At 43.6% G+C, this 16,297-nt stretch overlaps 1 protein-coding gene across 3 annotated transcripts in view; it reads left to right on the forward strand.

The window, feature by feature from the left end:
• LOC125710125 (cyclin-dependent kinase-like 5) overlaps positions 1-16,297 on the forward strand; it is a 53,386-nt gene extending 37,089 nt beyond the window's left edge. For 2 of the 3 annotated variants that reach the window (XM_048979447.1, XM_048979445.1), the window contains exons 10-18: positions 1,133-1,213; positions 2,567-2,733; positions 4,156-5,146; positions 5,880-5,981; positions 6,451-6,556; positions 6,657-6,780; positions 8,408-8,507; positions 12,402-12,587; positions 13,208-16,297. In XM_048979447.1, the coding sequence (XP_048835404.1) occupies positions 1,133-1,213; positions 2,567-2,733; positions 4,156-5,146; positions 5,880-5,981; positions 6,451-6,556; positions 6,657-6,780; positions 8,408-8,507; positions 12,402-12,587; positions 13,208-13,561 (2,211 nt within the window). In that variant the 3' untranslated portion in view covers positions 13,562-16,297. The remainder of the gene's footprint in view (positions 1-1,132; positions 1,214-2,566; positions 2,734-4,155; positions 5,147-5,879; positions 5,982-6,450; positions 6,557-6,656; positions 6,781-8,407; positions 8,508-12,401; positions 12,588-13,207) is intronic. The other variant, XM_048979448.1, reaches the window with a different exon arrangement.

Consider the following 16,297-nt stretch of genomic DNA (forward strand, 5'->3'; position numbering starts at 1 on the left):
GATTTGGATTCCAGCTTGGCTTAACGGTCAACAAGTATCTATTAAGGATGTGCAGATCGACCTGCAATATTTCTGCGTCGATCTCAATGTTTTATGTCAAGAGTTGCTGCTGATATTAAAATATTGTTTTTTTGTGTGTGTTTTTTTTTTTGACCTGCTAATTTAAATGTTTATATAATTACAGAAAGCAGGACATCGACTACAATCATAAGGGATGATTTTTAGGGCGCCCCCACCCAACAAATTTTATCATCCACCACCTGGATATTGGTATCAGTACTGGATTTGCAATGCCAACCTTGATATTAGTTGATATTAGTAACTTCCAAATACGAGTGGTATCGCCATCATACATGAGGGTTAGGGTTAGGGTTGAGCCCCCTTGTACCCAGAGTTTCCATGCATATTTAGTCCATGTACAGGTTAATATATTAAATCCCAAAAATGGGATTTTTACTCAACTGTTGTAGTCTTGGGTAAGGATCTTAATCTGTGTTGACTAAGTCTTCGGTTGTTCATTTATGTACGAACTGCATTGGCTAGAAGAATCTCCTGAAGACAAGTATAGCAAGAATATACGGACTGAGATATCTCCCCTTCTTAAGCTTTTAACAAGCATTTGTGTAAAAGAGGTTCAATTGTATGTATATTTCCTATGTTGTGTGAGTATTGAAATACAAAGACAACTATTTATCTCAGCCTTTGTTGCATTCGTGACAGTGCGTGTGATTGCCGTTTAGCATCTCAGTTTTCTTATTTGAAAGGATTGAGTTTGTCATTTGAATTCATATTTATGATGGTTTTTGTGTTGTTTCAGTTTGAATGTTTTGTATTGTAGATAATTACTGGTTCTTTTGTGGTTTTCAATTCAAGGTGGCGTTATTGCAGTTTATGGCTCTCGTGCATATATTACAGTCTATTATTGTCTAGTGCATGTTACAGTTTGTGATTGGCTCTTGTGTGTATGTTACAGTTTATAACTGGCTCTCGTGTGTGTGTTACAGTTTATGATTGGCTCTCTTGTGTGTATGTTACAGTTTGTGATTGGCTGTCTTATATGTATGTTGCAGTTTATGACTGATTCTCTTGTGTGTGTTACAGTGTATGATTGGCTCTGTTGTGTGTATTGCAGTTCCCTACAGTGAGTCACCCTCAGACCCTGGAGAGGAGGTACCAGGGTATCATAGGTGCCGTCATGCTGGATCTGCTAAAGGTAGGCGATGGCTTCTCTCTTGCCGGACTAACGCGCTACTTCGTGCACACAGGCAATTGACAAGTGGGGTAGTGGATACTTGATTTTTCCTCCAGGCCCCAACTTACCTCATGGGAGGTTTGCAGATGGATGGTGTCAGTGTTTTTAATTAGACAAGGAAGTGGGACAGAACTGCCGTATCCCTCAGGGAGCACTGGGTGTCTGATGGAGTAATCTGTGGCTCCTTTGGGATAGCGACAAGCCTCCTTGCACGGTATCAGTGAGTGCTGTGCTCCAGTCAAAGTGTTGGGTCAGCTGACGTTACAGAATCAGGTGTCAGACAAGTGGGTAAAGTTTTTCTCCTTTTCACTTGTTGAAATGGCCTTTAGCTCATACAGGGTTTCTGTTGGCTGCCGCATGTTGCATTTTTTTTTTTTTGTTCCTGGAATTCAGGTTGGAACTTTCAGTAAAATCTGTTTATATCCTTTATGCCCACATAATGTTCCAGTGAATTAATTTCCTCTGTGTGTCTGTACCTGAAGAATGGCCAAACAGGAGAGGCTTTGGTGAACGCCGCTTCATGTTTTCTGAATTCAGTGATATTAATCGGTTTAATGCAAAAGCACATTTCCCCCCACTGATTGCTCTAATGGATGACTAATCCAACACCAGCGGGTCACTTAGAATTCTGCCAGTGTTTTCTTTAAGTGCTGCTGTCATGTGACGGCCCACTGTCTTGCAGTTCCAGTCTTTCTACTGAGAAATGGATGTTTTCGTGAAAGGTCACAGCCACAAACACTGAAATATCATGGGTGGCTTTGGGGTATTTTTCCTCTGTTTTAAGTGGGAATGAATCAGACCGTATAATTCAGTAATGAGCTCAGAAACTCATCTGAAGTGACTCACCTCTAAAATTATACAAAAAATGAATAATGGACCTGACGTTTCAGCTTTACCCTATAGATTGTGTGATGTACCAGATTCTACAGATTTTGTGCATTGATGCTCCGCGAAGTTTTTGCAGATGAAGGGGGTTCTGTTTCAGTCACCACTCACTGTTAGCCCACAAAGAGAAACAGCCATTAACAGAACTAAAGACAGAGGTCAGACATACAGTTGTTATGTTATGAACATTAGAGATACGCATTCACAGGTGTTCTGTTTATGACAATGAAGGTGATTCATATTAATTACTTTTATAGGTCATAATGACAACCACAGTGTGGTACAAAATTGTGAAAGCTTCCAGTTTGACGTGGCACATTAGGGCGGAAAAGCTGGCCTTTTTAGGGTTATCAGAGTCACACCTGTGCTCTGACTTGTCAGTTGCGATTGCTCTTAATTAGACTGATCTTGGTTGTGTTTCATCATCAGAACCTCCTGCTGCTGACCCCGTCGGAGCGCTATCTGACTGAGCAGAGCCTGAACCATCATGCCTTTCAGACCCAACGTGTGACAGACCGGTCCAACCCAATTTCGCCTACACCTGTCCGCTCCTTAAAGAAGAAGCTCCACCACAATGACAACAACACCTCCAACAGGTCAGGTCAGAAGTCAGCATGCTGACTGCATGTTTCTGCTGCAGCATGGTGCCAGTAAAGGACTGCAGTAACCCTAGACACTTTTTTTATACCTTTGGATAAGACAGCGTTTCCCCATCCGGTCCATGTAGACCCACAGGCAGTTCTTGTTTTTGCAAAATGTGGACTGTCTGACTGGGATTTCGGTGGGAGCATAAATGTGGACTGTCTGACTGGGATTTCGGTGGGAGCATAAATGTGGACTGTCTGACTGGGATTTCGGTGGGAGCATAAATGTGGACTGTCTGACTGGGATTTCGGTGGGAGCATAAATGTGGACTGTCTGACTGGGATTTCGGTGGGAGCATAAATGTGGACTGTCTGACTGGGATTTCGGTGGGAGCATAAATGTGGACTGTCTGACTGGGATTTCGGTGGGAGCATAAATGTGGACTGTCTGACTGGGATTTCGGTGGGAGCATAAATGTGGACTGTCTGACTGGGATTTCGGTGGGAGCATAAATGTGGACTGTCTGGGATTTCGGTGGGAGCATAAATGTGGACTGTCTGACTGGGATTTCGGTGGGAGCATAAATGTGGACTGTCTGACTGGGATTTCGGTGGGAGCATAAATGTGGACTGTCTGACTGGGATTTCGGTGGGAGCATAAATGTGGACTGGCTATGGGTCCCTAAGGACTGAATCGGGAAACAGTGGGATAAGGTAACTCTGCTGGTGAAGTCTTATCATTATTAACTATTTAGTTAACTGCTGACTAATATAGTGACTGAATAAAATAGATAAACTGTCATGATTAATTAATGATGAACAAGCCATGGGATCAGATCTTAACTAACACTTAATTACTAGTTAATTAATGCATTAAGTAAGGATGTACTACTACGTGACTAATGTCCCCTCAAGTAAAGTGTGGAGTTATTATTGGGGAACACATTGACCATCGTTACCTTTTGACCATCGTTAGTTCTCTTACTTATGTTGACTTTTATCAGAGTCAGAGTCAGTTTTATTGTGAATTCCTTTACATGTACATGCCATATAAAGATAGAGAGATTACGTTTCCCACTGTCCCTTGCGTACATTAGACAAACAATACAGGACGGGACGAACTATAAAGTGCACAGAACAACAACATAACAACAGCGTAACCTGTGTTATACCAAATTCTAACTAATAAATTTATGCTTATGTTATTACTTATTTTCCTTTACGTATTTATTGTCTACTTCTTTTGTTATCTTTTCTTGTGTTCATTTCTGCTTACTTGATCATTTGTTGTATTTCTATGCTACTAGACGATGATATTTCCTATACATGAATCAATAAAGTCTTATCTTGTCTTGTAGTGTCCTGTTGTGTCCTGTCCTGTCCTGTCTTCTCTCAGTGCAGCAGCTATTCTCATAACCTGTCGGTTTTCCATAGGACCCATGGAAGCAAGAGCTCAGGGCATCATCGCTCCAGCAGCAAGGATTGCTCCAGCCTGCATCGCCATGACGATCTCCACCCCAACAATGACAACTTTCTCAATGGGAACATGCCTGCCTCCTCCAGTCTCAGCCCTACACTGCACCCTAAATCCTATCAGTCCCTGAACCGCTCAGCCTCCTGCAGCAAGGACCTGGCTAACAACAACCAGCCTCACCTTCTCAGCCCCAAGGACACCAAGGGCAAAGAGTTTGATTTCAACACGGGGCAGAAGGCTGCTGACGGTACCGGCACCAAGTACCTGAAGGGCTCTTCTCGCTCCCAGAAGGGCCAGCACTCCTTCACCGAGGGCAAGACGAGCACGCTTCAGTCCGGTGAGAAGCATAGCCGGCATGGCTACGTGGAGTCCTCCCACGCGTCCATGCCTTCCTCCACTAAAAGTTCATCGTCCTACATGAACCTGTCCAAGAGCCATGGGACGCTTACCGATGCCAAATCAGTGGGCAATCTGAGCGATGCACAGAGCTCCTGCTACTTTCCTTCCAGCTGCCTGGATCTGAATGCTCAGTCCAGCCCGTCGGTCCGGCACCGGGACTGGCCAGCCCCGAGCCCATCTGGCCGTAGCACCCTGGACTCTCGGCGCTCTTCCACCCGCCACAAAAACCTGGAGGATGGCAAATCATCCGAGCTCCTGGACACTAGTGGGGGAGGGGGGCATGGACACTCTCTCTCTGCCCCCCACGAATCGTACCCCTATGGCCTGGGCTACACCAGCCCCTTCTCCTCTCAGCAGCGCCCCCACCGGCACTCCATGTATGTGCGACGTGAGAGACAGAGGGTGCACAGGCCAGACGTGACGAGTCTGACGGTGGGCCAGGGGTTATCTACCCGTGCCAGCAGCCTGCAGCTCCTCTCTCCTCAGCTGCAGCACCGAACCTTGACCCACCACTCATTAGGCTCATCCAGAGAGGACTGCACGGACGAGAGGGTCAGTGTCCGGCGACTTCTCGTGCCCCCTTGACCTCTCAAACACACACACTCTGCCGGAAAGGGGCACAGGCGCCCATCATAGATTTCCCCGCGCCCAGCATCTCCGCGACACAAGGTCTACACTGTGTAGCTGTCATTCACAGAACTGTTACTGCCATCTCTAAGGTTCTGGCTTCCAGCTCCCCTGGACCCTTTGAGGAACACAGTCTCCCAGCAGATCCACGGACAGGCCAAGCTTAAGCTAGCACAGCTTGTTTTGTGTCGCCGTGGCTAAGATTGCTAATACACTGCTTTTGTCTGTCCTTTTCTTATTTTGAGAGATAAGAAGCTTGATATTTCATAGCTTTTGCTGAGACTTATTGCAGATTACAGAGCCCTGATGCATATTTACATACTTAAATCATTCAGCCAAATGAGTGCGATTCAGCTGTTATTAGCAGGAAGGGCTTGATTGGTCCATATTTATAGGCGAAGTCCAGTACATTGAGCTGCTTGTTACCGTGCCTTATGCTGTCATGTCCGATTACAACAGTATGTTACTGACATGTCTTTGGAGCTGTTGGACGTCACGTTATACATCTCAGGGCTCTGTAGTCGCAGCATTCATTAAGCCTGTGGTCCCGTGTCTCGAAAGAAAGAGTCCAGTACTGGTGCTCTCTTGCGTTCTCATCTCTGCTTATCACAGCCTTTCGCTGGCTATGCGTGTCATGTGCTGTTAATTTTGTCAACAGAGTGACCCGTCCTCCACAGATGTGACGCACACCAGACCCCCGATTAAAGAGTCCACGCGGGACACTTCAGCACCATTTCACACACAACGCCAAAAAAACGAGGTCCGCACTACTGTCACCTCTTGACACTCGGGCCACAATGACGATCACCCTATCGGAAGACGTCACCACTCTGTCCCGACACGGACATCAGATATTTCACTTCGTTTTTTTGCCTCGTCATATTTTTAGTTCGTAGTTTGCCTCATGTGATTATATCTCTTGCCTTTGTGTTTTTCCAAAGAAGTGCATTATGGCGAACATTCATTTTGTAACATGTTTGTCTTTATATTTATCTGGGATAGACAGGATATGCATCTGCTCGTTGTTTAGTTATTGATATAACATTAGTTTCCCTGGTGAACTTGTTTCCTTTTTCTCCTTAGACCTTCCCTTCAGCTGTCCTGTCATGTAAGGGGTTAATCTTTGCCCAGTTTATTGAGCAGATTGACCAGTTTTGGGGGCTGGTAATGCAACTAGCAGCCTGCAGACGTGCCAGTGTTGTCTGAATAACACCCTTCTGCTGGTCTAGGTGGGTATGTACCCAGAACCGCAGACAGAAGACGGAGTTTCTTCCCAGGAGAGCCGCACCATCTTTAGCAACTCCATGCCCAGACGGATAGGCAGCTTCTACAGGGGTGCGTACGGAGGTGATGGAGAGGTCCTTCCACTTATCACTGCTATGGGCATGCCTGTGTGTGACAGCTGTGTGACCAAGCCTCATGCCGTGTGCTGCAGTGCCGTCTCCCCGACCAGACAACACCTTCCACGAGAGCAATGTCCAGAGCCGGGGATCCGCTGTGGCCGGGGACGGCGGCACCATGATCAACAGCTCCAAGCGCCAGACCACATTCGACCCATGGTGAGCCGACACAAGTGTTCCCGTCGGCCGGAGGGGAGGACGAAGCTGTGTTCTTAAAAAGGGGTCAGACATTATTCATCCTGCTCAGTCACCCAGCTGAAGGAGGGCCCAGATATACCGTTTCGGTTGTTGAATTTCGGACAGACTCGTGGGATTCGTCGTAAAAATGACTGTCAAGTTCCCTTCAGGCAGCTGGCTTGGAGAGGAATACCATCCTTAGAAGGGTTTCAGGACCTCCAGGTTTCCCTGGACACGTCCTCTTTTTCGACCCCTATCCAGGCGTCTAAGCAGTTTTTTAAAAGTCGCCGGTTTGTCCGAGTGCAGTGCTGCAACCAGTATGACCCAATGTGGCAAGTTACAGTGGAGTAGCAAGTCCAGGAAAAGGCACTAATTTTCAATATACAGCAGCCAGTATCATCGCACGGCGTTTGCAAGGCTCATGCACACATTAACTTCAAAATTAAATGATACGCACATCCCTATGTGTCACGCAGCTCACGAGTGATGTCAACTGGAAACCATTAGCGCTTGACACTTTATTTTTGTTTTCGTGGTGAACAGTGAATGGCATTGTTTGCTTGAAGTTTAACTAATTTTAGCTTAGCATTTTGTAACTTTTATTAGAAAGATCTGCATACACATTATATTGTGTCAATTGTGTGCAGATTGTAAAACGAGAGTTAACTGTAATGTTACCATATGTCCAGATTTTCCCAGATGCAAATTTTTGCTTTACAGGGTGGTTAGGGAAAACTCATTAATATTCATAAGGGAACTGCTACCTGATTGGCTGGTAGACATGAAAACTTATTAATATTCTGCTCCCTGGACAAATCCTCAGTTTTTATCGCACCAAATATGGTAACCCTAGTCCTTAGTGCATAGAGGAAAGAACTAATTTAAATTTTACCAAGCAGTTATGGTGGTAAAAGGGTAGAAATGCTTCAGAAACGCTGTAGAAACGTAACGCTTCAACGGTATTTGTAAAAATAATTATTGAGGGGCTGAATGCCTATATATGTATAATGTGTTCATCTGGCTTCTGTTGTCTCTCACACAATGGGGAACTGCTAGTGATGTCATGAACTGGTTCTTAGTGCCTGTTGAAAGTGTAGACATATGTGGTAATATTACATTCGGCGACTGTGACAGAGCAAAAAAGACCCCGTGTAAATACGGGAACCACGGTTGTGGACATGTCTGATTTCCGTCCGACCAGCTTGGCCAGATGGATAAATCTTAATCATTGGTGGGCTGAGGCCCGACAGCCCACCCAAGTGGGGGTGGGCGGCGGTGAGGGGGAGGGGGACATCAGTAATTAGATCAAAATTTACACTGTCATCATGCATCATTTGTCTAGTTGATGAGTCATGATGGATTCACAGAAAAGAGCCCTTCAGTATTTCACAGCTAAATTTTCATCAATTATATGTTCCACCCTTGAGAAAATATATAATAAAATTGAGAATGGCTTTGAAAAAGTATTTGTCTTGTAACAGCATAAATTTATTAAAGTTTAAGTCAACAAAATTTGTAATCAATCAATGTAGTATCTTACACTGCCCCCGCGTGATGTTCTGGTACTGAATTACAGAAGCAATGACGTGTTTTTAATCCATTTTCTCAGGAATAACTCAGAGACCATGAACCCTCCAGAACCGTCCAAAGAAAAGGAGAAACAGGGCTTCTTCAGAGCAATAAAGAAGAAAAAGAAGAAGTCTCAAACGGTTCGTGCTGGAGTGACGGAAACTAAATGGTTGCATGGAGCATAATGATTTGTGCAGAACCTTATAGTTTTGTGTGGAACGTGACCCTATATGGGCAGTGGTGGCTTAATGGTGAGGGAAGCGCACTTATAATTGAAAGATGGATTCGATGGGTTTGAATCCCTGACCAGCAAGGCACCACTGAGGTACCCTGAGCAAGGCACCGCCCCCAAGCCCTGCTCCCCGGGCGCTGAATTAGCTGCCCCCTGCTATGTCATGATGTCACATATGGGTTAAATGCAGAAGACACATTTCATTGTTGTGTGCTGTGGTGTGTCAACAATGACCACTGATCACTAAATTCTATATGAAGCAAGGCCGTTTATGTGGAATAATAGGTTGTGCTCTTGGTGTGAGGTTGTTTATTTGGCACGAGGCGGTGAGCAGGAACCAGGCTTTGTGTGTACGATGAGGTTGTTCGTGTGGAATAAGGCCGAGTGCATCTAGATTTCTTATGAAAATATCTGCATTTAAATTTAGTTTTAAAAATTGTTTTAAGGTTATGCTAAGAATTTCTCGCGTGAAATAGAAACAGAACCAGACATTAAAATCGTATCTTCCAAATTTTATATATGATCTTCTTAGCTCATCACCTGAGAGGTGAAAGCCTCAGATTCAGTAAGGTTAGGGTTGTAGAGAAGAGCGGTAAGGATTCACGAGGATAAGAGCTGAGCTGCTCTGTCCTGCTTCTGGACATCTACCACCCAGCAGAGCTTAGTAGCAGCCCTAATCTAACACACCTGATACAGATAATCAGGTCCTTCAGGAGCGTCCCAGAGTAAGATCTGCTAGATCTCCAGGAGCTGCAATGAACAACCCTGGATTACACCTTAGCCATGGACAATGGCTACAATTACAATTTGGGAACAATTGCTTTTCTGGTGGGAAAAGTGCTGGAGATAGAGTGGTTTTGGCAAGATGTATTGCAGCCTTTCCATGTCGAGCATGGCCTTCGGAATCTGACCTCTTAATTAGGAGTAGAGCCTCTCCCTGTAGTGAAAGACCTCAGGCAGGTATGGGGATGCTCGCTAATCCCAGGCTGAGTGCTGTTTAACTGCAGCTCTTCCTAGTAGGAAAGAAGGTTGCCTCCATTTACTACAAACTACAAAGAGTTGTAACAATAAGGCCATTGGTGCCTGTTATGACTGTAACCCTAGAACTGGTTGGTAGACACCAATAGTGAGGAAGGTGCCAAGCTGAAGAAAGAAGCCTTAAGGTCAGTGCTTGCATGATGGTCTCCTGAGACCACAGAAAGGTGCTGATTGGCCAGAATGGCTGCGGCAAAGGCAGCTGATTGGCCAGAAAGGCTGCAGCAAAGGCAGTCATAGAGGCGAGGGTATGTATATTGGAGTTTGAAGAGGCCATGGAGGGAGACTCTCAGATGGCCCCAAAGATGTTCTGGCAAAACATTAGATGCTTCAAGAGGGGGAGACTGGGCCTTGCCCTGGCTGAGATCAGCAGGGGTGGCAGATTGTTAACCAGCTCTAGGAATATTGTCCAGGGGTGTAAAGAATACTTTAAGAAACTTGTCAACTTGATGGATTTGCTTTCTGCCTGAGAGGCAGTGCTGGAAACTTCAAATGGATTAGAATGTATCACTGCAGCTGTGACTGTGGTGGTCAGAAGTCTTCTTAGTGGAAAGGCTGCAAAGGTATATGAAATGTGTCTGGAGATGTTGTTGGGGTGATGTCGTTGACATGCATGGAAAGCAAGTGGAGAGCAAGAAGAAGTAGTTGGACCGTGAAAAGGTGGTACTCCAGATTTTTTTAAAAAAAGGAGACCAGAGGGTATTTTCCAGCTACGGGGATATCACACTCCTCAGCCCTTCCTTGGATAAACTATATCAGGGTATTGGAAAAGACACTCCAGTGGTCAAACATAGGATTGAGGGGGGACAGTACAGATTCTGGCCTGGTCGTAGAGCTGTGGGTCAATGCTTGTCCCTTGCACAGCTGTTTAAGAGTTTGTGGTTAAAATGCACACAGTCCACATGTGCTTTGTGAACTCAGAACACAAAGTTCCACCACATGTGTTACAAGGTGCTACAGGAATATAGGGTACTGATACCACTGTTGTGGGCAATCTCCTTTCCATCTCGGTTTTCATTAAAAGTTGGGATCACATTGTCAACACAAAATCAATGCCGTTCGGAGTGGGTGTTGCCCCCAGTTTCCCCCGCTGCTTGTCATTTTCGCAGGAAGAACCAGGCACCTGAAATTAGGTTTCTTTACAAAGTTGCTGGACTCACTGTGGGTCAGAGAAGGTGGTTCATTTATGCCGTCCTAAGGGCCTTGTTCCCGGAAAGTCCCACTGAGCAAAGGCCCCAGGGCAGACTCAGGACCTGCTGGATGGATTATATGTTACAGCTGGCTTGGGGACAGTCCAAAAACACGCTGAGGCTAATTGGAGTTACTAAATTGCCTGCAGGTGTGCATGCGTGAGTGAATGGTGTGTGAGTGTGCCCTGCGATGGGCTGGCCCCCAATCCTGGGTTGTTCCCTGCCTTGTGCCCATTACTTCCAGGATAGGCTCCGGACCCCCCGCGACCCAGTAGGATAAGCGGTTTGGAAAATGGATGGATGGATGTTATGAAACTGGCTTTTAATACCTGGTCATGACAACATCACTGCAAGGTTTCAGATCGAAATGTATTGAAAAAATTTCATGATCCACTACTAATTGGCAGTTTCGACAAGAAAGATCAAACACTAAAATCTAAAAGTTTTCTGATGTTTCTGACCTACATTACGCACTTCCTTAGAATAATATAAGTGCCCTGTTAAGAATGTGGTTTTAGGTCAGGGAGTCTCATTTAGGCTGAAATTAAACACGAGGCTTTAACTTCCACAATATATGCATCCTCCACACAATTACTGAAATAGATTTTACTGTAGTTTGTTTTAAATTAATATATCTCCTTAAAATCAAGAGTTCAGAGTTGTTCCAAAACAAAGTCTTCCACACATAGGTGTAAATTATGGGAGGGAGGGTTGTAACCCCCCCCCCCCAATAATCAAAACCAGCCAGTACAACCCATTGAACCCCCTTTAATGAGTGGAGACCCTAACCCTTCAACTAAGCACCATAATAGGTCCCTTGTTAGTTTCTTTCAGTTTAGATTACATGGATGGTTCGTGGAATGAAACATGGAGCTTCAGCCTGTGAACTTGCTGATTGGATTCAGTGAGATAAAAGGAAATGATTTTTCTACTACATGAATTTGTGTGTGGAAAGTGTAAGTCTGATTAATTAAATGGCCCACCTTTTTCTCTTATCTGAATGGAACAAAAACCAGCAATCCCTTTTAAGCCGGTGAGCATTTCAGCGTTTGAGTGCCATTTGAGTTTATCCATCTGACGTATCGCTGCCCCACAGAAGTCTGACATCTCTGTGTCTTTTAAAAGCCTCATCTTTCGCTTGAAGATTGAAAACTGTAAAGAAGAATAATAGGTGAATTAGGATGACATGACAGTGAAATGGCTTTTAAAAATGAGCCAATCCATTAAATACTGAAATGATTTTCTTTCTGTTAATGGGTATTTTCTTTCTAACTGACATGGTCTAAGTGTTCTGAAGACTTTCAAATGAAGAATGAATTATTTTCTTATTTCAAAGTGCATGATGATCAAAGATCTTAACTATATTTGTCTCATAAAAAACACATTCATGTTAGAATATGTTTTTCACCCCCAGAGTGGTGCCCTGGCTTGAATTGGATGCACCTTGACAACATGGCATCTCCCATCTACCCAATATCTCCCAGATAATGTTGTTACCTGTGTTGCTTGGAAGGTCGTTTGTTGTCCCTCCCTTGTGTAATCATCCTCAGCATTTTTTTCTCCAACATGATGAACAGGTTCCTGGTGATGGACAGGACACCCTAGTACAGAACTCCAGTAGGCTGTCCTCACACAAGAGCAGCCGGCACAAGAACCGAGACCAAGAGAGGGAGCGGGAGAGAGACAGAGAGCGAGAACTTGACAGGGACAGAGACAGAGATGTTGAATGGTCTTCAGAGAAGGTCACTGAAGTACCTCCTCAGGTAGGCTGTCGTTAACTGCTTATTTAATCAGGCACAGAAGAACCTAAATTCTGGGTGTGAACATCTACTGTTTATGGTGAAAAATACTAGCTCTCAGACGTTAGGATTAGTTTTTACTCTGTAAGTCTCATCTCCCAGCTTTTGATGAATTTTCAGTAAGACTTTCCTTAAAGCAGTCATGATAATGCGTTAATGATACCTTGATAATGCATGGCAATGCATTCTTAAAGTATTATAAACATGGCTATAAGTATTTATAAAAAGGTATAACACATTGTAGCCATATTTATTAAGCATTATGACTGCTCTATGAAGCTCTCTTCTATGATGCACAATAGATACCTTCATAATGCATTTTAATGGTCAGTATAAGGCATTATAATTTATTATGAAGGTATCTGATGCATTATAATGCATTACGAAGGTATCTATAATGCATTATACATGGGTGCTTTAAATAAAATATTACAGAATTTTCCTCATGGAAACCAAATAGCCAATAATCTGACACCTACCAAGACACAGAAGCAGGCAGCACCAATGGAAATGCCTCAGTAAGCTTCAGGCAGGAGTCTGCCATATCATACTTGGTAAGACATTTTTTGTCACACCCCTCCCAGACCCAGCCACTCAAGTCTCTACGTAAGCTCCTTCACCTCTCCTCATCCTCCCACCACACCCCGTCGTCTGAACTGCGCTTCCAGCACCTGCCCAACCCCCAGTCCAAAGGGGGATTTGTCGAAGGGCGTGGTCACTCCGTCAGCGGGTCCTCACAGGCCAAAAGCTGCCCTACAGGCTACCCCCTACCAGGGCAGGTGGAGTCCAACTGGCATACGTCAGCTCTCGGCCGTGGCGAGGCCACAACCTACCCCGACCAAATGCCCAGCAAAGCGGAACAGAAGGGGCACGGCTTCGGCCGCTCCTCTCGCCTGCGGATGCCAAACCTCAACGACCTGAAGGAAACCGCTCTGTAGACCAACACCATGCCCGTGCCCCCGGCCCTGACCTCTGACCTCTTCACAGCTCAGTCTACTGCCCACTGAGCTGCACGTATTACAACACGCTCGACAGCAGGAGTGTGGAACACAGGGTTACCCTTGGCGTAGGGGTAGTGCTGTGTACGTCTTAGATTTTTTTAAGCTTAAATATTTGATAGAATTTGTAATATTTATGAGTACGATTTTTGTTTGAACGATATAAATAATTGAAAACTATGTATATGGTTAAATTAAATTCCGTATATATGTGAGAGCTTTAGTTTCTACACAGAGTAAGTATATTAAGTTTCTCGCATAATTATTCTATTACAATATGAATATTTAGGTGTTCGTGTCAAAAACTAGGTTGTTCAGAACATACGGTATTGTAACAAATATATTTTTTGGTTCTTAATTTGGTTTTATTCCTCCTTGATTGTGTGGCCTCTGACCTTAATTGGAGATGCAATCATAAAGGCTGTTTTTCTACTCAGATTGGCTGAAGTACAAAACTCGTTTAACAGGCTCACTCTGTTTTATATGTTTTACATTATTTTCTATGTCCTGTCTGTAGATTATAAGTACTGGACAGGACATTTAACGACATAAGAAAATGTAAGACTGCCTTTGTGCAGCTGTTTTGTTTTTATATAACATAGCATATCAATGGTTCTGAATAACAGTTTTAAGATATTAGAGTTTTGTGCATTACCAAGGTTTGCCCGTAGAACCACTATTAATTACTTTTTGTGTTTTGTTTGGACTGTGGGCTAAATGACAGGGATGTGATGATCCCTAGATGAATCCCTAGCTTGTCCTAGGAAAAATTACGTGGGAGGTTGGGTCAGTGGCTGTCGAGTGTCCCGCTAGTGTCCTTCCAGACCTGGTCCTCCTATACCATGGGAATAGCTTTGGTTGTGGTGCCATATCCTAGCAGCTAATAGACACTGAAAGAAGCAGTATGTTTTCTACTGATCACTGCCCAAATTGAACATTTTCCAGTTAGTCCTATGAGAGAGGAGTTTTGAATATTTTGGCCTTAGGTAGGGTAAGCACTTTCCGGGCCACGTCAGTCAGTCTGGCAGTTACCCTATTGATTGTATATAACTAAGGGAACACAAGTTTTGCCCGTGCACTACAGAAGGAAATGACAGAAGCGTTTCTTCCTGAAAGGCCCCATGCTACCCACTTTGTTGCAGGGATGACTTGAGAGCTACTGCTCCTACTTTAGTGTAAGGAGTTGTTTCTAGTTGCCATGATATTTTTGTCCAGCAGATGGAGCCATGCTAAAAATGCTCAGGAGCATCCTAGCGCCACAAAATCCTACAGGATGTAAACATTAAGTCCTGCTGCCCCAGCCTTTTTGTCATTAAACATTATGTCACACATACAGAGGGAAACAGTTGCCAGTGGTTACGTTTATCAAGTGTTTATGGATGAAATTACAGGACGTAGTGTTTGTCCTGTATATAGTCAATATCCTGGAGAAATAAATCTAAATCTAAAACCATATCACCACTATTTAATGAGGAAATACAGGTGCAAATGCAGCAATACAGAAATATTTAATTCAAAATGATTTAAGATTAGAAAGTACTGTAGATTAGGTATTTTGAGTAGTTGTTTTCAAATTTTACTGTATTATAAAACTGTAAATTATATTTTGATATAATGTGTAGCTTAGGGATCTTTTAGACCATTTAAGACTCAAATATCGGAGAGATTTAGTTTAAATGTAACCCATTTATCCTCACACAAGATGTATCACTATATTTATTTTGATGTGTTATTAATGTAAGGTAGAGGCTGATTCTCTGGGTCTTTCAGATTGTAAGCCCATAAGTGAGCCATCTCCTCTGCCCAATCTGTGTAGGAGAGCATTCTTTATTCCAAGGTTGGGCAACTCCTGGCCTGCGTGGGTCCGGGCTTGGCAGAATCGGCTGTTTATTTTCAGGCAGCATCTGATTTCGATCTTAAATACCAGATTTAATCCACTGGCATGGATTAAACAACTAAGAGGTGGAGCAGAATGCCAGCTAACAGACTTGTAAGCCACACGGCTTGGAGTTGCTTTTACTCTCCAGAAAATCTTACGCAAGACCACATGGGCCAAATGTATGTTGTGTAATTCAGTTTGATGAAAATGTAGGGGGAAAAATTAAAATAAATGTCTAGTCTTTTAAAAAATCTAATGTTGCACTTTAAACTGACTACAGTGAGATACCTTGTCCCAGCTGTGTTCTGTTCTCACAGTATATAACCAATATGAAACCCAGGATATAGCATCTCTGGTGGAAACCTTTCTTGGGAACAGAGAACTCGTGTTGAATTTGTGGTCTGTGTGTTTCAGGTACATTAACGTGAAGTAAGTATTTGCCTTTTCTACGCTACATACTGTAAGTTAATATTTTTCTTTTTCTGCGATAATTGATTATAATCTTGAATAACACAGTGTATTATATTAATACCAGTGTGTGACTATCTCTGGTAATACATATACATGGAAAAGAACTTTATCGATGCTTAAAAGCAAGTTGAAATTTTTTATGATTGTTATTCAGACAATCAAAATTGTAGCATTCAGTTTTTATTTTCCTTTTGTTTTTGTTTATGGCAAAATTATGTTTGAGGTGTTATCAGACAAACAAAGGAAGAGGGAGGTAATATAATGAAATGAGGTTTCCCGTTCTAATAATGTCTATAACTCATAATAAAACTAAGGACTGAATGATA

This window comes from Brienomyrus brachyistius, chromosome 16, assembly GCF_023856365.1.
Source record: "Brienomyrus brachyistius isolate T26 chromosome 16, BBRACH_0.4, whole genome shotgun sequence".
NCBI lineage: Eukaryota > Metazoa > Chordata > Actinopteri > Osteoglossiformes > Mormyridae > Brienomyrus > Brienomyrus brachyistius.